Source organism: Lepus europaeus, chromosome 22 (assembly GCF_033115175.1).
Source record: "Lepus europaeus isolate LE1 chromosome 22, mLepTim1.pri, whole genome shotgun sequence".
NCBI classification, from domain to species: domain Eukaryota; kingdom Metazoa; phylum Chordata; class Mammalia; order Lagomorpha; family Leporidae; genus Lepus; species Lepus europaeus.
The window spans coordinates 24,566,384-24,589,149 of NC_084848.1; the positions used below are offsets into that span (position 1 = coordinate 24,566,384).

At 58.1% G+C, this 22,766-nt stretch overlaps 1 protein-coding gene across 1 annotated transcript; it reads left to right on the top strand.

Annotated features, from left to right (window-relative positions):
- The first annotated feature begins 18,478 nt into the window (after positions 1-18,478).
- On the top strand, positions 18,479-21,707 carry IRF2BPL (interferon regulatory factor 2 binding protein like). The gene has a single exon (XM_062181553.1). It carries the CDS (start codon positions 18,515-18,517, stop codon positions 20,879-20,881), a length of 2,367 nt encoding a protein of 788 aa, XP_062037537.1. The 5' UTR covers positions 18,479-18,514; the 3' UTR covers positions 20,882-21,707.
- The last annotated feature ends 1,059 nt before the right edge of the window (positions 21,708-22,766 follow it).

Genomic DNA, 22,766 nt, shown 5'->3' on the forward strand with positions numbered 1-22,766 from the left:
GAAAACAGAGAGAGAGAACCTTCCATCTGGTGGTTCATTCCCCAAATAGCTACAACAGCCAGGACTGGGTCAGGCCATTGGTGCAGGGGCCCAAGTACCTGGGCCATCTTCTGCTGCTTTCCCAAGCACGTTAGCAGGGAGCTGGATCAGAAGTGGAGCAGCCGGGATCCATACTGGGATGCCGGGCACTGCAAGCTGAAGCTTGAACCCTCTGAGCCGCAGCACCTGCCCCTCCAGTTGTTCTTTGTATCTCTTACGGCCAACAGCGAGCAGAAATACGGCGTCTGGCATGAGGTCCTGGGGACTGACATCAGGTGGACAGAGTCAGAGTCAGGGCCTGGGACAGGGTCTAGGGTGAAATCAGCCTTTGGTCTTCAGCTCTGCTGCCACCACCTCCAGACGCCCTCCTGGCTTACTGCCGAAGTGAGCTTCCAGCTGTCCACACCCTGCTACGGATGCCACAATGTCCTTGCACAAACCCTGGTCTGTCCCTGGCCGCCAGGGCCGCCCACACAGCTGGGAGGGCACATGAGCCTGGCAGACCCTGGTGTGGCTGAGCCCTTCAGGAGTGGGGCTTGGAGAGGCCCTGGGGCTGGCAGGGAGCAAACTCCTGTGGCCCGGTCAGCTGGCTGAGAGCCGGGTGGACTGGCCGGTTCCCGGGCCCCCAGAGGCAGCCTTCCTGGGGTGGCTCAGGAAGGAAGGTGTTTTGTGTCCCGTCAAGCCACAGGCTGTCTTCCCATGGCAGGGGCCTTGTTGGTTCTGCTTCCAAACCCTGGCTCCTTCTGGAACTGCGAATCACGCCCAGCCTCCCTCCTGCGCAGGGCTTCCATGGCACGGGGCCGTCGGGGAGCACCTGCCTGGCCCAGTGTGGCCACCTACTGCTAGAAAAAGCCTGTCCATGAAGCTTCCAAGTCTGACCATGGCAGGTGACGGCAGAGGTAAAAAGGAGGACCACTGGGGCCGGTGCTGTGGCGTAGTGGGCTGGGTGCTGGTTCCTGTCCCTGCTGCTCCTTTTCCAATATAGCTCCCTGCTTATGGCCTGGGAAAGCAATGGAAGATGGCCCAAGTGCTTGAGCTCCTGCACCCACGTGGGAGACTGCAAGAGGCTCCTGGCTCCTGGCTTCTGATCGGCCCAGTTCCGGCCATTCAGCCATTTGGGGAGTGAACCAGCAGATGGAAGACCTCTCTCTCTCTGTTCTTCCTTCTCTCTGTAACTCTACCTCTCAAGTAAATAAAATCTTAAAAAATATAATTTTAAAAAAAAGGGGAGGGGAGGAACAGTGCTACAGCCCCAGGAGGTTCCATCGGGCTGCTCAGCTAAGGCAATGCTGGAATTTCATTGTCATTGTCATTGTCAGCACAGCACCCACCAGCCTCCGGACTGCTCTCAACTGGACTTCCTCACCATCTGCCGGCGACACCCATATCTCAAATTGGAATTCCTGGCCTTGGTCCTGGCTCCAGCTTCCTGCTAACGTGGCCCCTGGGAAACAGCAGTGATGGTGCAAGTGGTTGGGTTCATGTCACTCACATGGAAGACCTGGATTAAATTCCCAGCTTCTGGCTCCCGCCCAGCCCAGTCCTGACCACTGATGGCACTGGGGAGCCCTCGCTCTCTGCCTCTCAAATAAGTAAATAAATAAAATAGTTAAGAAATATGAGGGTGGGTATTATGCTGCAGCTGGTTAAACTGTTGCTTGGGACACACACGTCCCATATCAGAGTGCCAGGGACTGAGTCCCACATTTTTGGGGCATCCAGCTTCCTGCTAATACACATCCTGGGAGGCAGCAGGTGATGGCCCATGTACCCGGTTTCCTGCCGCCCACATGGGAAACCTGAACGGAGTTCCAGGCTCCTGGCTTTGGCCTGGCTCAGCCCCAGCTGCTATAGGCGTCTGGGGAGTGAACCAGCAGATGGAAGATCTCTCCCCCTTCTCCTGCCCATCGCTCTGCCCATCACAAATAAATGAAACTTTCTTAAAAATTGTAAAATCTATTTATCTTTAACAAAGACGAGAAGAGGGAGTGCGTATTTAGCCTGGTGGTTGAGAAGCCTGTGTCCCACCCTGGGCCTGGGTTCCACTCCTGGCTCTGGCTCCTGGCTCAGTGTCCTGCCAGCGCAGACCCTGGGAAGCGATGGTGATGGCTTCCTGCCACCCACACGGGATGAGGCTCCCAGCGCCAGACCTCAGCCCTGACAGAGGAACTCGGGGTGAACTCGTAGATGGGAGCACACATGTGTTTCTCTCTCTCTCTCTCTCTCTCTCTCTCTCCTTCCCCTTCTTGCTCTACCTCCGTTTCTCTGCCTGTCAAATAAATAAATGCAAATTTAAAAAAAAAATAAGAGAGGAAAAGCATCCTTTCTGGACAGAGACAAGAGCCAGCTGGGGAGTGAACCAGTGGATGGAAGACCTCTCTCTCCCTCTCTCTCTCTCTGTGCCTCTCCTTCTTTATCTGTGTAACTCTGACTTTCAAGTAAATAAATAAATCTTTAAATAAATAAATAAAAGCTAGTGTTCACTGAGTGCTTGCTATATTCTAAGCACTCTGCCGAGTTTTTTAAGCACATCATCTTATTTAATTCTTTTTATTTATTTATTTTTTTTTGACAGACAGAGTGGATAGTGAGAGAGAGAGAGATAGACAGAGAGAAAGGTCTTCCTTTTTGCCGTTGGTTCACCCTCCAATGGCCGCTGCGGCCGGCACATCTCGCTGATCCGAAGCCAGGAGCCAGGTGCTTCTCCTGGTCTCCCATGGGGTGCAGGGCCCAAGCACTTGGGCCATCCTCCACTGCCTTCCCGGGCCACAGCAGAGAGCTAGCCTGGAAGAGGGGCAACTGGGATAGAATCCGACGCCCCAACCGGGACTAGAAACCGGTGTGCCGGCGCCGCAAGGCGGAGGATTAGCCTGTTAAACCACGGCGCCGGCCTATCTTATTTAATTCTGACAGCAAGCTTGTAAGGAAGGTTTAGGCTACTTTGTAGGAGAATGCCAATGCTCAGTATGTTCAGTGGATGAAAACAGGAGGTGTGGAAGGCTGTCACGAGCCACACAATCCGCAGAGCCAGGATTTGAACCCAGGTCTGTCTGATAAGAACTCTCTCGAGTCCAGCAACTCTGCGTTCTACCTCTGGCCGCTGCTTCTGGGCTGGGTGTCCTGAGAAAGCTACTGACCCTCTCTGAGCTCTTCACCTATAAAACGGGGTAATAACTGAGCCCCCGGATTAGCTGTGGATTAGATAAGAGGTGCCTGATGAGTGGTAGCCGTTCCTGTCATCGCGGCTATTCACGTTCCCAGGGCTGGGCGGCTAAGCGCCCTCCCAGCCAACTGCCAGGAGGTGCTTTCTGGAATCAGTGTGTCCTGCATGGAAAGGAAAGAGATTGTTCTGCGGAGACCATGACTGTGGTCTTCACGTAGGGAGGGCGGGAGAGCGCGGAGCCGCGTTCCCAGCTTCCAGCCCTGACAGCCTCTGGTTGCTCCCCCTTCTCCTGAGGTCTCCGGATGGACCCCTGGAGGCTGGCTCTCCTCTCCTGCAGGACGGCCTCCTGATAGAGCCCTTCCCTGATGGCCTCCATTGCTATAAACCCGCCCGCATGGAGTGCGTGAGCTGCCTCTGCTTTCAGCGGCCACAGCCATCAGCGGTGCGTCCTCCGAGCTGCCGTGGGGCTGTAGTGTTCTGGATTCAGGTGCAGGTGTTGCTGATGCGCCCGTGCAGGAAGCTTGGTGTGTGATCCCGGGCCCAAAGGCACCTGCGCCGGCATGGGCCACAGGTGGGCACCACCAAGGGGAAGCAACAACCCAAGACACTTGTTGCCTTCCATGCCTAGGTGGGGGCCCTCTGGGTGAGGACTGACTGCCCCGGCTTCTCCACCTTTAAATCAGAGTGTTGTGCAGGCAGAAATTACAAGGGCTGCTAACCCGGGAATGCAGTGTGAGCGCTGGCACCCAGCTGTTCCCAGCCATATCCCTGGAAGACAGGGTGCCTGGGCTCACAGACATCACAGAGGCTATGCTAATCCGGGGCTGGCCGGCTCAGCCACACCTCTGCTTCAGCACTTTTGGGTGCTCACAGATCTTTCCGCCAGCGTCTGTGGTCTGCCTGGCTGGACTCTCGAGCGAGTCCTGGCTGCACCGCCCCCCTCCCCGCGGCAGTGTCTCTGAAAATCCTGTTCAGCCCCCTCCAGAGAAAACTCAAAACACAGACAGTCCTTATGCATTTTCCTGGAAACATTCTATAGCTCCAGCCTGGGAAAGCTTCCAAAAGCTTCCCGAACCAAAGATAACAATAATAATAATAATATAAAAAAAAGAAGTGAGGGAGAAGCGAAGCTGGGGCAGGCGCTGCTGTTGATTAATGTTCAAGGGAACAGACTTGGTTTGCAGGGAAAGGAAAAAGGAGGGCTTTCCAGGTCAATTTAAACATTTGTGCTGCTTTCTCTAAAGGCAATTCCAGAATGGTTGGCCTCCCCAAAGCTGATGTTTTGGAATCTACCCAGAGGGCAGAAAGGTACGCTCCCTCCCCCCCCCTCTGGCAAACTTTCGCCCCAGGGGCCCCTACCTCAGAAAGAAGGACTTCCCCAACGTGCCCGCGTCCCTGCCTTCCCCCAGCCTGCTGACCTATGAGGAGTCAGGTTTGCCGAGCCCGCAGCTGCATTCCAGCTGTGGGGCTATTATGAAACACTCAGGAATCCTCTGGCTGCAAAGGTAAGAGAGGAATGTGTCCTAATGACAGCTGAGGGCTGGCTGGGGCAGGGGCTGGAAACAGAGCCTGGCCAGGAACGCATTCCCGACTTCGGGCTCTCTTTCCAGTTCTAGGGAGCGGAAGAGCCAGCTGTTACCCTGGAGACAGCGCTTCAAGTGGTCTCCCGGAGGTGGGAGGAGGTGACGGTGCTGCCCCGCCTGACCCCATCCCCACTGCAGCGTGTGAGGACCAAGAACATCTTTGCTGCTGACTCACGAGCTCTCTGTCTTTTTAATTAAAGCGCACATCTTGCTCAAAACAAGCCTTTGGAACCACAGAGTGAACAGACCCGAATTCAGGAATTTGCCAGCTGAACTTGACTCCTGCTGGCAGGTTCCAGTGTCTCCTAGGAGGTCCCCTGCCCCTCCAAAGATGGAGTCTTTCTTTGCCTGAGGGTTCAGAGAGGGGGACTCACAGACCAACGAGGATCCTTTAAGTATAGAGAAGTGGTCCAGGCCGGGCAGGGCCCAGCAAACAGCTTTTAGGCAGCCACACCCTAGCAGCTGGCAGCACCACTGTCCCCGCTGAGGGCACGGGAAGTCTGCAGCACCACTTCCCTCTCCGGGGCTGTCCCATGCACACCCAGGTTGGCGACAGTCTACCTGCCCACCTGGCTTTGGAGCTCTGTCTTACCCTGCCCTTGGAGATGTTGTACCTTCCCACTGGCATCATCCAGCAGACAGACAGCAACCATCAACCACTGCAGGCATGCTGAGAACCAGTGGCCAGGGTGAGCTGTTCCATGTCGCCCTCCATTAATTCCTGGGCTGAGAGCAGATCTGGGAAATGGGTAGAAGCGGAGATGGCCTGTGTCCCAGGGGGCCACCCAGCTACAGCAAGAGCCTCCCTCTTGTCAAACACTCCCTGCTAACACCCCCAGGGCCACCTCCTCCCCCACCACAGGCCTGGCCACACCCACTTGGCAGCCAGGTCTTTGGAGCTTGCCCCTCACCCAGCAGGACCCCTTGCAACTTTGAGACCCTAGAAGGAAAGCTCCAGGAAACCCCAAAACGTCTTCCCCTTCCTGAAAACAATGGCTTCCAGGGTCTGGGCCAGACGCACTCCCAGCACCCGAAATAGACTCATTGTCCTCTTGCGCAACATCCAGGAATTTGGTGAAACTCATCATTTTTCAGGTTACCGATAATGCAAGTTTGGAAACTGAAACAGGAAGGAACACAAGCTGAAAAGGCTTTTATCCAGCCCACAGCGCTTCTCTCTCCAGATGCAAGAGTGAGTGTGTGTGTGTGTGTGTGTGTTCCAGCAGTACTTTGGTGGGGTTAAAATTAGCTGGCAGCATTCTGGTCACATGCTAGACAACAAAACAAAAGAGAGTTGTTCCCCAGGCCATTCCTGAACTGGCCCTGGACAGATCTTCTAATCCATGGAATTCTGGGACACTGGCCCTTCAGGCCCTGGAGTAGAGGGACCCATCTCAGCCCGGACACCCCTCTGCTGCCAGCCCTGCCGTAACAGGCACAGCACGGGCCATGCCAAGCCTGTTTGGAATCTTGGGGCTTGCCTGGATGTGGGAAGGCACTCAAGGGCCCAGAGTGGCTTTTGCAAATCTCACCAGAGCCAATAAATAAGCTAAGACCGCGAGGGCACGGCAAGAACAAGGGCCATGTTGGAAATGTCAACGAGGGCAGGCAGGGACCACTGGGCTGCCGGCCGCCCCTGGCACGCTGAAGACACACAAACACTCCTAGCTGAGCTGTGGGCCGCCAGCGCTCAAGACAGAGCCTTTATCTCCAGAGCCCCGTGATGGGAGCACGGCCCCAGCTGCTTTGTTCTTCCAGCTTAAAACTGTCACCAGAGCCTTGGATGTGGAGCGCCCGTGGTTCACACAGCCAGGAAACACGCCTTGCGCTCAGCACGGAAACATGTCCGCCAACCTGGGAAAGGGATTACCACCACGAAATACGCCCTTGGCCGGCCAGAGCTTCCCAGCCACATGAGCCAAAACCCAGCGGCCTGGATTGTCAGGGGAAGGTGGGCGGCCGGAGGGTGGGGGTGGGGTCGCTCTGCAAGTCACCTGATTTCTGCCTCCAAGTCGAATTTAATTCCACGCCGAAATCCATCTCAAAACATCTCCTGGGCCAACTGCTCCTAAAAATCGCGTTTTAACACTCTCCCTTCAGCTCTGTGCCTGCTGGCAAGGTGAAGCAGATGGCTTTGTTGATTAATTTATTTATTTGGAAGGGGCTACTTTGGAATCAGGAAACTCCAGCGAGACGGAGGGCATCGCCCTGAGTGGCCCAGGCCAGAATTGCTGTGACAACCATGAGCAGACACCCAGAGACAGGCGGCTTCAAAGAAATTGCATCTAAGCCCCAGGAACTTGGGGGGGGGGGCACTGTCAGTTTCTCCCCTGTCCCGGCCTCCCTCCGTGTCAGCTGTACACTTGGGAAGAAACAGCCTCACTGGGCTCAGCCTGCTATGGTGCACAAGGGTTTGTGCGAGTTGTGTAGGGCTCCACAAGCCAAACAGGCCTCTGACTTGAATCTCGTCCTGAGCCCCTCATTATTCATACAGACCGAGACAGAAGGAAATCCACACCGCCATGCCTGGCGCATAAAGTCCTCTTTAATGAACATACCGCATTTTTCAATGGAACAGCCTCACGGTGTTAAAAGTACATAAAAGATCGGAAAGCCGAAACCCTAGATAAACAGTGCGCTGAAATGTATTTAGCAGAAAATATTGAAAGCTACAGGAAAAATACGTGCCCTTCCTAGGATGTGAATGAAGGCCCAGGATCAGGAGAGCTCCAGGAAATAGTGTGCTGAGGAGGAGGGCCGCTCACCCTTTTCAGCCCCCGTGTAAATAAATCACTAACCCGCTTTGATTTCCATAGGCCTTGGCTGGAGCGGACTATTTCGGTTTTTTCCTACATTAAACAGGCCACCCGGTGAGCTGGCATTATATACCTGAAAATACAGCAAACGTGAATGTGCTGTTTTGTTTCTGTGCATTGAATCAGGCTGTGTCTCACACAGAAGCGTGTGCAAAATGGGGCAGGGGGTGGGGCAGAGGTCCAGGCTGATGCTGGCTCACAGAGTCACCTGAACTCAGCACAGGTGACAAATCTCCTCACCTTGGATCACCCAGAGGAACAATACCCTCGGTCCCGTCCCGGTTGCTCAAGGTGATGCCAAGTTCATTCTGGAGCCCAGGGTTCTAAGGGATTCGGTTTCTTAGCCTGCAATAAGCCTCTAGCAAGACCCAGATTTCTGGGGGGTGGGGTGGAGGTGGGGGTGTGTGGGGGAGGCAGGGGACAAGGAAAGGACAGGCTGCCACGGTCCTTCTGATGGATGCAGCATGATGTAAGTGGCTGGCTAAAATATTTGGCATCCTTGCAGTTTTAAGCTGCCAGCTAAATATTATTAAAAAGATAAAATACACGCAAACTGTGCAGAACGTAGGGCTGCTGTGTTTACATCCGGGTTTTGATGACTCAAAGACTCACACTTGGGCTTGCTGCAAAGCTCTATGAAAAACACAGCTTTGTGCAAGCCCCCAGGGAGCAGGAAGCAGGGCTGCAGCGAGGGGGGGGGCGGTGTCTGGGGAGGGAGTGGTGGACGTGACCCACCCAGGCGCCGGGTGCTGGGGTCTGTGCTCCGGGCTGGCTGCGGGGTCAGACTGCGCTCAGCTTCGGAACCAGAGCGGGGAGGGTTAACCTTTTTCCAGAACATTTATTTCCCCATCTCACCGACTGGAGGGAGGAGGAGGGGGAGGCAGCGAGAGCCTGCCGCGCCGAGAGGCTGCGGATCACAAGGCCATTCTGATAGCCTCCTGTCCCCATGGCAACCGCAACGGCATTTATCAGTTCCTTCTGCGCACAGGCACAGCAAATCTGCATTGCACATGGCAGGCTTCCAGCATTTCAAATGAAAGAGCACTTTGAACGGCTGCCAAGTTTGCAAGGAGCAGAACTGTCAGGGCTGCTTAAAGCTGGCAGTTTATACTGGGGAGGTTTTCGCTTCCCAGCATCCTCCGGGCCTGGCGAGCCGCCAAGTACTTAGCGGAAGCTAAAAAGTAACTCGCTCCCCGCCCCTCCCCCGCTCCCGCTCCCCCCGCCCCGCCCCACGCCATTCACCGCAGTGCTCTCAAAATTTTCCACATGTCCTGTGTCACCAGTGCAGACTGTACAATGAAAACCAGAGCGCTGGCTGCCCACGGCCGGGCTTTCATTAATTACAGGGGGTGGGGGCGGGGCGGGGGAGCTGGCGGGCTGGGATCAGACCCTGACAGCTGTACCTGCCGCAGCCCCTAGCCACTGGGTGTGGACGTGTGTGGCGGGTGTGCCTTCCTCGGCCTTAAAAGCGCAACGAGGAAAATAAAAACAAAAGCAGCTTCGGAGCTGCAGACCCTCGGAGCAGCAGAATGGGGGGTGGTGGTGGTGGTGGTGGGTCGGGCTGGGGGGCGGAGGTCTCGCGGGCGGCGTTGTTCAGATGCAACCTTTCTTAGGGCTGCGGGGAGGAGGGCTGTGGCTGGGAGCTGAGCCGGGTTCTGGAGCAGATGTCACCGATGGGGAGGCTGGGGAGAGGGTTTTCAACGGAAAGTTTACCAGATAGCTGGACCCGGTCGGCAGGACCGCTCAGAGCACCAGGGCTGCGCTGGCAGAAAGTGGAAATTGGCAGTCTTCCCTGTGCTGATTTTTTTTTTTTTTTTAACGAAAATCTACACCGAGATCAAGGGCTCAGGCTTTATTTTCCAGCACAAATAGAACAAAAATTGTCTGCCGCTTAGGCGGTTGGATGGAGTTCAGGAAAACTATGTCTGGCATTAATTCCAAAGTGCAGGTTTTGGTTCAAGGGAGGCCCATTAATTTCAGTAAGCTGTTCCACTAGTCCAGGCCCCGCTGTGGAGGGACTATTTATTACCTTTTGCTAACCTGGTGTCTGCGGAGTTGTAGGGAAAAGGGGAGGGAAAAGTACCTAGGGTGGGGATGTCTCCATTTCCGGGCAAATGGGGTCTGCACCGTTTCTTTTAGGGGTCATGTATGATGGAGAGATTTCTAACCTGGGCTTTCTGTTATCAGTACCGGTATTTTTTTTTTTTTATAATCTATCTTCCAATGAATTAGAGAAAAAAATCCGGGTGGAGAGGAGTCTGGTTTGAGCAGCCACCCACTTCCCGCCTCCTTTGGATCGTGCCCTCCCAGCCACAGGGGCGTTTTGTGCGCCTGTCCTGGGCTTCCAGGCTTCGGTCGGGCGCAAAGCCCTGACATGATTCACCCTGGCCATCGCGTCTAAAATACACCAAGACAGTCAGTTTTGGCATTTGTTCTCCCTTAGGAATTTTACTAACTGCCTTAGAAAAGCACATAAATCACTCCCCCCTCCCTTTCTTTTTTCCATGCTTCCTCCCTGCACCCCCCACCCCAGTCCATCTTGATGTCATTTCAAAGAGGAGGATAAAAAGAAGGGATTTGTCAGGGGGTCCAGTTTGTGTGTCTCGCCAGGCCACACACACACACACACACACACACACCCCAGCTGAGAATGTTAATCAGAATTAAAAGCCAGTCAGTACCATTAAAGCATCAAACACCGGGGCCTGGAGGAGGAGGGGTTGTGGGCACTGGGGGACCGGAGAGAGAGGGAATGAAATATCATTCGGTCCCTCGCGCAGCCTTACTCAAATAAAGGAGTGGCGAGGCAGCGGTAGCCCGGATTTGGTCAGCTTGTCAAACGTCAAATTTATGGGGCTTTCCTTTTCACCGCCCCCTCCCCCGTGCGCGCCCCGCCCCGCCCCAACGCGGCCAAGTTTTGTGCGGTTCCCAAGTGTGATTAATCTCTGGCAAGGGCCAGAACCAGGAGTAGGCTTCTTGGCCTCGCGTTCCGGTAAACAATATGTTCTTGGGAAGAGCAGGGGAAGGGGGCCGAGGGGGTCATCTGTGGGCATGGCGGGGGGCGCTCCGAGGAGGAAGGGGGGAGGGGGAGGAGGAGGAGCCGCCGTGGGGTCGGCTGCCAGGCTTGCGCTCCCGGGAAATGCGAGCGCCCCTGTTTCGGGCGCGTGGTTTGGGTGTGGCTCAGGTTGCCTGCCCTGCCGAATCCGAGCACACATTGGTTTCTTTCTTGCCGCCACTTTTCGACGTCTAGGGGACGATGCGAGGACACCGAGGGCTCGGAGAGGAGAGAGGGGCCCGTGCGCCCCGAGGCCACGGGCGGCGCAGGCCAGAGGGCGCGTGTGTGCCGAGTCCGCTTGCGCCCAGGGGAAACCGAGGCAGCAGGAGATGCCGCCAAGCGGGACAGGGAAAGCCGATGCTGCTGCAGACAAAGGGAGAGACGGTTTCCCTGCATCAGAGCTCGCACCCTGGCATCCGTGCGGGAGCCAGGCAAACAGCGGCGATGTGAGAAGTCGGATGATCTGCGGCAGAGGGAACCCGGAGCCCGGCAGGAAAGTGTAGGGTGCAGACGCCCCGAATCAAAGGTGGATAATCGGCTGCCTTTTGGGAAAGGATCGCAAAAATACTAATAAGGGCCAGAAGCCTGCTGCTTCTCCGTTGAAACACAAACCCATTCCTACCTCCTGCCTCTCCTTCCCAAGAACACATCCACCCAGCTCTCTCATCGGCCCTCCGTCCAAGAAGCCTCACCAGGCTCCCTTCCCTTCGGATTTAATTACATGAAAATGCTGAACAAAACCTTGTAATTACACCCTTAGTCTCTGCCACTCAGGCCCAGCGCACTTCCTGCCTCGCTTTGTTTCTTAAAGAAGAGGTCATTGGCTCCTTTCTTTCCAAATTGCCCAAAACAACAACAACAAAAAGTAAAAGCCCCAGATAAATCCCAGGGCTAAGAGCCTCACCACTAGGGCTCAGGGAGGGAAAATCCTTGTCTCTCTAGCTGGGAGAGATGAGGAGCAACCTGGCTGGTGTCTTGCGCAGGCTCCTAGGCAGTGGCAGCATGTGTGTCCCTACCAGAAGGGCACGGAGGGAGGCGACAGGCTGGCCACCCCTGGAGGCAGCCGGCCGCGGCCCAGGCGAGGATGGTGCGCAGGACTTAATGTCAGGCCCAGAGGGAGTTAGGGCTGCAAAAGTGATTCCTGCCCGTGGCTCGCTGCCTTGCCAGAGCCCTGGGCCTCTCCACAAGGAATTTCGCAGCAAGCCTCTGAAGCAGGGGAACAGGTTTGAATATTGACAGTTGGCAGGCAAGGATAGGAGGCCCCCGGAGAATAGATTGCTCCAAGTCGGTCACGTGGCTCCTGGGAGTGTGGAACAAGCACTGTCTCCTATGACTCTGGGCTACTGCGTCAGAAAACTAGGACACCTAGGAGAAATGGAAGCTTCTCGATTTCCGGCTGTGCCTCGGTTCATCCTTAGATCCTCCAGCCCTGAGATGGAAAGCTCTCCCTAAAGGAACAGTTGGATAACAGAACAAATGGCAAATGGACAAGGAATGGGGATGGGCAATGGAACCCCACCAGGTCCGGCCAGCGGGCAGCTTAAGTTTCAGCTTTGAAATCAAATGTAAGCCATGACAGTTTCACAGCCACACCCCCAAAAAACAAAGGGGGCTGATTTATGCTGAGCTCTGGGACTGGCCAGAGAAGGAAGTTCAGGAGTAAGCTTGGCTCATGTCAGGCTTGGGGGCTGGGCACAACGTTCCCTGGCGTTGTAGCAGGTGTAACCCATCTTTATGCTTGCCAGGCTAGGGGTGCTTGGAAGCAGCAGCTTGCCACTGTCATTGAGTGGCCCAGCCCCCCCAAAAGGACAGCACGCATCGGGTGAGCGGCCACGCAATGTGCCCTGAATTAGGTGAAGGCAGAAGCTTGTTAACTTGTGTGAAAGGATGCTGGGGCCTGGAAAGAGGCTCCTTCCATTCATTTCCTCTTTCCTCCCTTCCTCCTTCAGCTTGTCACCTGAGTGTGTTCTAGGCCCTCGGCATCCTTCTTAGCCCCTCTGCCCAGGGCCAGGACCCTCTCAGGGGAGGCCAGGGATACCCGGCTACCTAATGCTCAAAGCTGGATGGTGATTGATTGATTTGTAACCCCAAAACAACAAAGGGGGCTACTTCATGCAAAACCTCGCATCTCCTGGGGCAGTAACCTGTGAACTCCTGTGTGTGTGTGTGTGTGGGGGGGTGTCACTTTCTTGCAGTTTCTTAGAAGCATCTGAACAACCCCCCTCCTCCCCAAAGACCAGCCCCTCGGCAAGATGTGAAATGGACTAACAGGTTTGCAGCTGACAACCTGGTGTCCAGTAATCCAGGCCTCTGGGCCTGCTTTTCTGCCGAGACACCCACCTCACAAGGGCTGGCATGAGGTGAGATAACGTCTGGGCACGTGCCTTGAAGGCGTCATTATCCTGTGCACCATCACCGCCTGCATTTTCTTAAGCATATTATAACTCCACCTCTTCCACGAAGCCCAGTAACGCAGGCAAAGGGCAGGGTCACCATTCCCATTTTACAGAACCTGAAGTTCAAGTGATTTGTTCAAGGTCACACACAGCTCCTTAGGGTCTGCCAAGTCCAAGTTGAACGAGGTCATGTAAATAAACGCCCTCTCTTCCTCCCTCTCTCCTGAGTTTCCGGTTGAACTATACCCAGCCCAGGCAAATCAAAATATTTCAAAGTCCAGCCCCTTCAGGCACGGCAGCGGCGGCTGCACACGAAGTGTACCGGCCGTGACCGAGGGACGGCCAGGCCGCGGGGAGGGGCCTCCCGCCCCGAGGTGCCGCCTTCTGCCGGCCCCAGCAGGAAAGCGCCGGCGGCAACGGGTCTCCGGAGCCTGGGAGTGGAAATCCCCCCGTTAGTGCGGCGGGTGGGAACCGGCTGGCGTTGCTGCTCCCTGCAGAGCGGGGCGGAGGGGAGGGTCCGGGGATAGGCACACCTGTGACGCTGTCGGCCACCCCGCCAGGGGTTCCGCTTATTCGCCGTCCCGGTTTCACGGGCGGGGGGTGTTTGTTGTAAACCGAATGGATCGCTGAATGGCACCCTTGTCTGCTCTTCCCTCGTTTTCCTCTCTAGGCCTGGTCCCTTGGCGTCTTAGTCTGGGACTCTTTTTTTTTTTTTTTCCTCTCTGTCTCTTATTTTTGGATCTAAAAAACCACTAACGCTTTTTGCTGAGCACAGCGCAGGGCTCCCCGGTGCCCTGGCACGCGGGCAAGGAGAGGAAGCAGGGAGGAGGCAGGAACCAGACGCGACTCCCCCCACCCCTACCCGCCCTTCTTCCTCTTGCTGTTCCCCGCCCCTCCAGGAAGAAAGCAGTCGGAGATCCGATCGCGATCGCCGGCTGCGGCCCCTGTGCCAGCACCAACCACTGCGCCCGCCCGCCCTCCCTTTCCTGCCACCCAGTTTTGCACGGAGCGCCTGGCTGCCCGCGCGCCCCAGGCTGGGCAGGTCCTGGCGGGCGGCGCTGGCTCCCCTCCCCCGGGCTTCTCAGCGAATCACGTTGTTCCTGGGATTTCACGCTCGAGTGGTACTTGCGTAACCCTATGCCCTGGCCTAAGTTAATGCTTAAAAAACAAAACAACACAACACAGCCCCAAACAGGATTAATCCTTTAGGGAAAGGCAAATACTTCCGCCAGGGACCTGGCCCAGGAGTCCCAGTGGAAATCACCTTGCTCCATTCCCCACCCTCTTACGCAGCCCCTCTGCGCGGCTCTGCAGGCCTGGGGCGCAGGCCGCCCCGGGATTCCTGGCGCGCGGGGATCCGGGACCCTGGAGAGGCCAGAGGAGGGCTCAGCGCAGACGTCTGTTTTCAGCCACTCCGAGGCGGCTCTCATAGGCCAAAGAACCGGTCTTGCTTCCCGCGGGGCTGAGTGTTACCAAAAAAGGCCTTTCTCTCTCCGGAGCGCTTGGCGGCGCGCGTTGCAGCGGGGTGACGCGAGGTTCAGCCCGGGCCTCCTCGAAGGCTGAGCCAGCTGGCCGCGGGAATGCCAGGCCCAGAGCACCCCGCCTCCCCGCCCCCATCTCTGCCACAACACGGCGGGGGGCGAGAGCGGGGAGGCTGCAGGGAGCTTGCAAGTGTGTAGGCGCCCAGCGACCTTCTCACCCCAAACGTGGAGCGATGGCGCTTGGGAAAGGGCAAGGGAGAGCTGACCTGCTCCAGTTTACGGCAGGGTTCTGAGGCTGCCAGCTCAGAGGGAGGAAGCCGCAGTAGCAGGCACTTGGGGGCGCCGTGCGGGCACCTCGAGCCGATCTGTTGCCAGGCTTCCTCAGGTTGAGCACCCCCACATCGGTGCGTGTTGGCGGGGGAGGGCTCCATCTCTCTCACAATCTCTCTGACACATCCCCAAACAGCTCCACCTCGGTTACGCAGCTAAGCAGCAACTGATCAACAGAAATGATGGGGATTCTTGGAGGGGGCAGGGTAAAGAGAGGGCGGTGCTTTTTAAATTAGAGGATCATGAGAGCCTAAGAAAAGTTTGTTTAAACGCCCATGGACGTCTGCTTGAAGATGCTGGTGTGTGTGTGTGTGCGCGTGTGCATGTGTGTGTATCTCCTTCAGTAACATCGATGACAGAGTCAGGGAGACACATGTGTGTGTGCATATCAAACATAACACGGACACGGCCTCCAACTCGCTTTCTCTAGCAGCCTGGCTAGAGGGCTGTGGCTAGTTCACCGTTTCCCCAGCATTTCTGGCTTAATCAAGGGAAGGGCTGAATAAATATTAAGGTACAGAAAAGGGCCACACAGCTGAGCTGAGGAGCCCCAGGTTTCCACTCGCTCCAGGATGGTGTGGTGGGGGAGGCTGAGGCACGGCTCTGTGCTCTGAGCCAGCCGGACAGGGAGAGTTTATTATTGCTGGGGGGTGCACTGTGAGCTCACTGTTTTGCAAAAACAGAAGTCTGGCTGCTTTGAGAGGAAAGAGTGGGCTCCCTAGGGCTCTTCCTTTTCCCTGTCTCCCCATCCCTAACCCCCCCCACGGTGAGTGGGGGGGTGCTGCCGGGTGTCAGGCAGGGGGATATCTCCAGAGGTCAAGGGTGGAAATATACAAATATAAGCATTTCTTGTTGCTTCAACTTAACTTTATTATAATCAACAGCAATAAGAATGATTCTTAGGTTTTATGTAGTTAACAAAGCACTTTCACGTGTTAATCAGTAACAGTATCAATACCAATACAAACCATAATGTGCTGACAGCTTCCTGGGCTCCACTTACTGCATGGGATATTTATGTCACAGTCCTGGCAGAAGGGGAGGCTGGGGGCCGTTAGGAAGGAGCCTTTGCATACCTCTTTACCAAAGACTGTCTGCAACCAAGAATGGGGGCTGATGGGAATTCTGAGCACCCCAAAGCACCTCCTGCAGCCCTCGCTTTTGAAAGCCATGTCATAAATCCGAGTTACTGCACTCAGAGCCCGACTCCATCCCCAACGACTGCAGGCAAGTTATTTAACCTCTTTACCTACCTGGTCTGCAAGATGGGGCTACTAACACAATCTCCCTTGTAGATAAGAAGGGCCCAATAACATAGATAATGGAACCTTAATAATGTAGATAATACACTCTCAATGGAGGGCATATTAACGGCAAAGCAAGTAAACTCCTGAGCACAGTGTCTGAACCATAGCAAGCCTCAGTAAGCATTGTCTTCTACGACGAGAAACACATTGGAAGCTCAAAGAATCCCCCAGGTTGACGGCTGTCATTCCATTCTACAGATGGAAAACTGGAGTTCTGTAAGTAACTAGTTCAAAGTGCCAAAGGCAGTGAGTGACAGGAAATTCTAACCAGGTGGGCTACACTCTGGACCCTGAACTCTCATCACAGTGCCTCACCTCCTCCAAGCTTGGGGGCGGGGAGGGCTATTGCAATTCTCACGAAATAAAAACAGCAGACCTAATAACTAGAAAAAAAAATCCGTTGAAATGCCTTAACTAGAGCTATGACATATCTCTTCTGCACTAAGCAATAATGATGAGCAATGATCTTGTAAAAGAAAAAAAATCATGGCCTTACTCAGCCTTCTGGGGCACTACGGAATCAAATCGCAGCACGTGAGAGCCCTGGAAGGCTGCTGCAGCCCTACTTTGCAAAACAGCTCTCAGCGTTCCCAAACGCTGCCCCCACCTGCTCTCACAAACCCGGAAAAGGCGCTCACCTGTTTGGTCTCCGGCCCCTCCCCTCCCCGCCCTCCCGCGCAGCTGTGCGCAGCCCGCGGACCCGACTGTTTTCCTTAAAGGCCTCCGGGCGCTCGTAGCTTCTCCAGACGTTCAGCCAGAATTTTCATAGTTCTGCTCGGGGGAGGGGTGGCTCGCCCTGAATTCATTTAGCGCCACCACCGAAGCTCGGGTTCCTAGAGCAGGGCACAAGAACACATCGCAAAGGCGATTTCTGGAAGACTGGAAAACAGCTAATTTAGCGAGTGCCTGGGCATCAGTGGTGCCATGGAGGCTCCCCGTGCGCAGGGAGGGGCGAGGCGACTGCAGGTGGACTGGGTGGGGTGGGGGTTCGATCGCAGATGAAATGAGTCGCACCTTATGTGAAATTCTCAGCGAAAATCCTGAAACAGGACATTTAAATGAGGGCCTGGGGTGGGGAGGGGAACGCGGATCGCCAACGACGCCTGCGGTTCCTGCAGGCGTTTCTACTTGGGAAAGCCGAGCAGGGAGAGGAAAGGTCATCGTCTGTTTCATTTCCACCCCCAGCCCTGGACTCGCAGCCTCAGCTCGCCCGGCCCCAGAGGTCGTACACACACACACGGCGAGGGGGAGGGGAGGGCGGCGGCGCGGAGGAGGGGCCGGCGGGGAGGAATCTGGGCGTCCTGCCGCGCATGCGCCCTTCCAGAGCAACAAGTGGGCTCCACAGACAGAGGAAGTGTAAAGGGGGGGGGGGGGGGACTGGTGCAGAGCATGGCGGTGACGTCAGCGCTCCGCCCGGGCGGCATCCCGCGCGGCCAAGCCGGGGACAGCGCGAGCCGCAGCCCGAGCAGGAGCGCCGAGACGCGCCTCCGGAACGTAGAGTAACAATCACAACCCCACATTCCGGGCGAGCGCGAGCGGGAAGGGATGCGACCCGGGCCGAGGCGCCGCGCGAGCGCCCTGCAGCCGACGTGAGCGCCGCCAGCCGCGGCGGCCCGGGGGCGGTGGGAGCCAGCCTGCCTGCCTGCCTGCGTGCGCCCCTCTCCTCGGCTCGTGTGCGTCCTGGAAACGGTGGCCGTGGCGGCTCCCTCCGGCGCGCAGAGCCAGCCGCCGCCCGCGGAACGGCAGACCCTGCGGAGGGGAGAAGCGCCTCGCTCGGCTGCCACCCCCTGCCCCGGCCCTCCGGGGAAGCAGCGGCTTCAGCAAGACTGGATCTGGGCACCGGGTGGCACAGCCCTCGAGCCCTCGCCCCGGGGAGCCCAGCGGGGAGAGAGGACGCGGCTCGCAGGGGGGCCCCCCGGGGGAAAGGAAGAGGCAGCCCCTTCGGAGCTTCCACGCAGCGGCCGCGCCGGGGAGGGGGCCAAGAGGCAGCGACGGCCAGCACGGGGCACCCTCGCCCCCTCCCCCCGGGCCCGGAGCTTCCACCCTCGGTCCGCGGCACCAGGAAGAAGGCGCCCTCGCCCCTCTCCCGACACGACCGCCGCAGTAGGAGGTGGGGGCGAGCAGCAGGCTGAGCGTGTCCGCCGCCCCGGCGGTGGAGCCCCCGCGGAGAGGCGCAGCGCCCGCGGCGGAGACTCGCGCTGCCTCCAGCCCCCGGGGCAGAACTTTCTCGCCCCCCCTCCCCCCTCCCCCGCAGCCGGACTCCCTCCCCATCCAGCCCGTCCTCCCGGAGAAGGCGCCGCGGAACCAGCCCGGGCGGGGGCCTGCCTTCCCCAGGGTCGGCATCATGTCGGCGGCGCAGGTGTCCTCGTCCCGGAGACAGTCCTGCTACCTGTGCGACCTGCCTCGCATGCCCTGGGCCATGATCTGGGACTTCTCGGAACCCGTATGCCGCGGATGCGTCAACTACGAGGGCGCCGACCGCATCGAGTTCGTGATCGAGACGGCGCGCCAGCTGAAGCGGGCGCACGGCTGCTTCCAGGACGGCCGCTCCCCGGGGCCGCCGCCGCCCGTCGGGGTCAAGACGGTGGCCCTGTCGGCCAAGGAGGCGGCGGCGGCGGCGGCGGCAGCTGCGGCGGCGGCCGCGCAGCAGCAACAGCAGCAGCAGCAGCAACAACAACAGCAGCAACAGCAGCAGCTCAACCACGTCGACGCCTCCAGCAAGCCCGCGGTGCTGGCCGCCCCGTCCGGCCTGGAGCGCTACGGCCTGAGCGCCGCCGCCGCTGCCGCCGCCGCCGCCGCGGTGGAACAGCGCACCCGCTTCGAGTATCCGCCGCCGCCTGTGAGCCTGGGCAGCAGCGGCCACGCCGCGCGGCTGCCCAACGGCCTGGGCGGCCCAAACGGCTTCCCCAAGCCGGCGCCAGAGGAGGGACCCCCGGAGCTGAACCGGCAGAGCCCCAACTCCTCGTCGGCGGCGGCGGCGTCTCGGCGTGGCACGCACAGTGGGCTGGTGACGGGGCTCCCCAACCCCGGGGGTGGCGGGGGTCCCCAGCTCACCGTGCCCCCCAACCTGCTGCCGCAGACGCTGCTTAACGGCCCGACCAGCGCCGCCGTGCTGCCGCCGCCCCCGCCCCACGGACTGGGCAGCAGGGGACCCCCGACGCCCGCGCCCCCAGGCGCCCCCGGGGGCCCCGCTTGCCTGGCCGGCGCCGCGGGCGTAGCAGCCGCGTCGTCCTCGGCGTCGTCCTCGACTTCGTCGTCCGTGGCTGAGGTGGGCGTGGGCGCTGGCGCCAAGAGGCCCGGCTCGGTGTCGAGCACGGACCAGGAGCGGGAGCTCAAGGAGAAGCAGCGCAACGCCGAGGCCCTGGCCGAGCTGAGCGAGAGCCTGCGCAACCGCGCCGAGGAGTGGGCCAGCAAGCCCAAGATGGTGCGCGACACGCTGCTCACGCTGGCCGGCTGCACGCCGTACGAGGTGCGCTTCAAGAAGGACCACTCGCTGCTGGGCCGCGTCTTCGCCTTCGACGCCGTCTCCAAGCCCGGCATGGACTACGAGCTGAAGCTCTTCATCGAGTACCCCACGGGCTCTGGCAACGTGTACTCCAGCGCGTCCGGGGTGGCCAAGCAGATGTACCAGGACTGCATGAAGGACTTCGGCCGCGGCCTCTCCTCCGGCTTCAAGTACCTGGAGTACGAGAAGAAGCACGGCTCCGGCGACTGGCGCCTGCTAGGGGACCTGCTGCCCGAGGCCGTGCGCTTCTTCAAAGAGGGCGTGCCCGGCGCCGACATGCTGCCCCAGCCCTACCTGGACGCCAGCTGCCCCATGCTGCCCACGGCGCTCGTGAGTCTGAGTCGCGCCCCCAGTGCGCCTCCGGGGACGGGGGCCCTGCCGCCGGCCGCGCCCTCGGGCCGGGGCGCTGCCGCCAGCCTTCGCAAGAGGAAGGCGTCCCCCGAGCCCCCAGACTCGGCCGAGGGCGCGCTGAAGCTGGGCGAGGAGCAGCAGAGGCAGCAGTGGATGGCGAACCAGAGCGAGGCTCTGAAGCTCACCATGACCGCGGGGGGCTTTGCGGCGCCGGGACACGCGGCCGGGGGTCCGCCCCCTCCCCCGCCGCCGCCCCCGCCGCCGCCGCCCCTGGGACCCCATTCCAACCGGACCACCCCGCCCGAGTCGGCCCCCCAGAACGGCCCATCCCCCATGGCCGCCCTCATGTCGGTGGCCGACACGCTGGGCACCGCACACTCGCCCAAGGACGGCAGCTCGGTGCATTCTACCACTGCGTCGGCGCGGCGCAACAGCAGCAGCCCGGTGTCGCCGGCCTCCGTGCCAGGGCAACGCCGCTTGGCGTCGCGTAACGGGGACCTGAATTTGCAGGTGGCGCCCCCGCCGCCTGCCGCCCACCCGGGCATGGACCAAGTGCACCCCCAGAACATTCCGGATTCCCCCATGGCCAACAGCGGACCCCTGTGCTGTACCATTTGCCACGAACGCTTGGAGGACACGCATTTCGTTCAGTGCCCATCCGTCCCCAGCCACAAGTTCTGCTTCCCCTGTTCCAGAGAGAGCATCAAGGCCCAGGGGGCCACCGGCGAGGTGTACTGCCCCAGCGGAGAGAAGTGCCCCCTGGTTGGGTCGAACGTACCGTGGGCCTTCATGCAGGGCGAAATCGCGACTATCTTAGCGGGGGATGTCAAAGTGAAAAAGGAGAGAGACCCTTGAGCCTCGGGGTCGCGGCCCCCTGCGCCCCAGACCGGCTCTTTCGCGATCCGGAGGGCCCCTCCCCCGCCCCGCCCCTCCCCCCCCAGGTGTAGAATTGTGAATATAACAACTGCAAAAAGTTAGTCTTCTGTATAGACGTTATTTTCGTCGTCTGTTTCTATATTTTGAAACAAAGGTATGTAGCTTCTTCATTTGGAGGATAAACTGGTTTGCGTTCAGCAGTATAATATCGGTTGAATCATTTCCATCACGTTGGTTCGCGTTGATTTGGTGGCAGACTGTTTGCCTAGGTACAGAATTAATAGCCCTTAGCAACGACTGCTGCTGGTGTGTATTTTTGTAAATGTTATGCACTCTCTGAAAGGAAAAACACACAAAAGAAAAAGACTTTTTTTTTTTTTTTTTGCCAAGGCCAGTGTTGCTGCCTAAAAAGAAAAAAATATATATGTTATACAATGGTGAGAGCTTCTTTCTAACCAGCCCCAAGTGTTGAAGTCTTCACTTTAGTTGGTTCATTTCTGTTTTTATTTTGTTTTCCTGTTTAGTTTGCAACAGTGGTAAGGGGGGTGCTGGGGGGGATGGGTGTTTTCTGTTGCCAGTTCGTGGAGGGGGGAAATGTTTCGGTTTGTTTCTGCTGACCTGAATGTGCTGGGTCCTCACCGTGTTTTGTTTTTGCTTTATCGATGCACGGATGCTTTTGAACCAGTAGAGCGAAATGCTAGACATGGAGAATCTGCCGTTTGTCCTTTATACATTTCTGTAGTTAACACAACACTGTAATGTGCCTTGGAGCTTAGTAACTTGTAATAAATTCAATTGATATGAATTGGGCCGCGAGTCAGCAAGTTTGTCCTTTTGGGGCTGAGCCCGCGCAGCTCCCACGGCGGGGCCAGCCTCCCCGCGACCAACGCGGAGCGCACACGCGGGGGGCTCGGGCAGGGGCCTGTGCGGCGGCCGCCCCTCCCCCTCGGCATCCGCGCCGAGCCGCACTCACCTCGGCCGGCCGGGAGACAATTGCTGACTAAGCGGTTTCTGTTTACTCTTCGAGGCCCAGCTGCGATTGGCTGCAGCCGGGGGGTGCTCTTGGGTGCCTTGACCTGGGAGCGTGAGTGTTCGCCGATGCCCAGGGAGGGGGGAAAGAGCTGGAAGAAAAGCCAGGGTGCTTTGTCTCGCAGGTATGGCAGGATTCACTGTTGCTGCATGGTTACAAGGGGAATCCCAGGGGGCTGGAGGCCCCCAGCGGTGTGGGCAACTGGGAAGCAAGGCAGGCCCACAGCCAGGAGGGTCCCAGCTGCTTCCAGCCACGCTGGCCAAGCCGTGTTCACCTGTGCGTTACATGTGTGTTTCTGTCCTGCTTTTTAGTAAGTAGTGTAGAGGCAGGAGGCTTGGTGGGAGGAGAGGAGAAACCCAAACGCAGTTCTTGAAGCCTGGGTTACCTGTGACACTGAGTAAAACCCATTCCCCAGGTGCAGAAGTGCAACTGTGCAGCTACTCCACTTGGTGGCTGCAGGTGGAAGGGGCAGGCAGGGCGGTGCTCAGGCTGTGCCCCCTGGGCTGACCCCAGGCGGGCCAGGGGCCGGCAAGCAAACCTGTTTTGAACCTTGGACTTCTCCTGGGCGGCAGACAGAAGAAGAGTGAGGAAGCCAAACAAAACCGGGCAACCCTATCTGAAACCATTCCTGGCCACACCCCATTCCTGGGCGGGGCGAGCCCCAGACTGGAGAGTGAGGGAGGAAACTTGGCGCCCCCACCCCACTCCCATCCCAGAATGAGCAGGAGGGAGAAGGCTGGGGATGGGCGCAGGCACGTTTGGGGAAAAATCACCGGTTAGCCCAGAACACCGGTGGAAGTTAGGCTGGTGTTGGGACTTGCTGCTAATAACAGC

Excerpts from the sequence above, each read along its gene's own strand:
- IRF2BPL (XM_062181553.1), top strand. The coding sequence starts at position 18,515 with ATGTCGGCGGCGCAGGTGTCCTCGTCCCGGAGACAGTCCTGCTACCTG.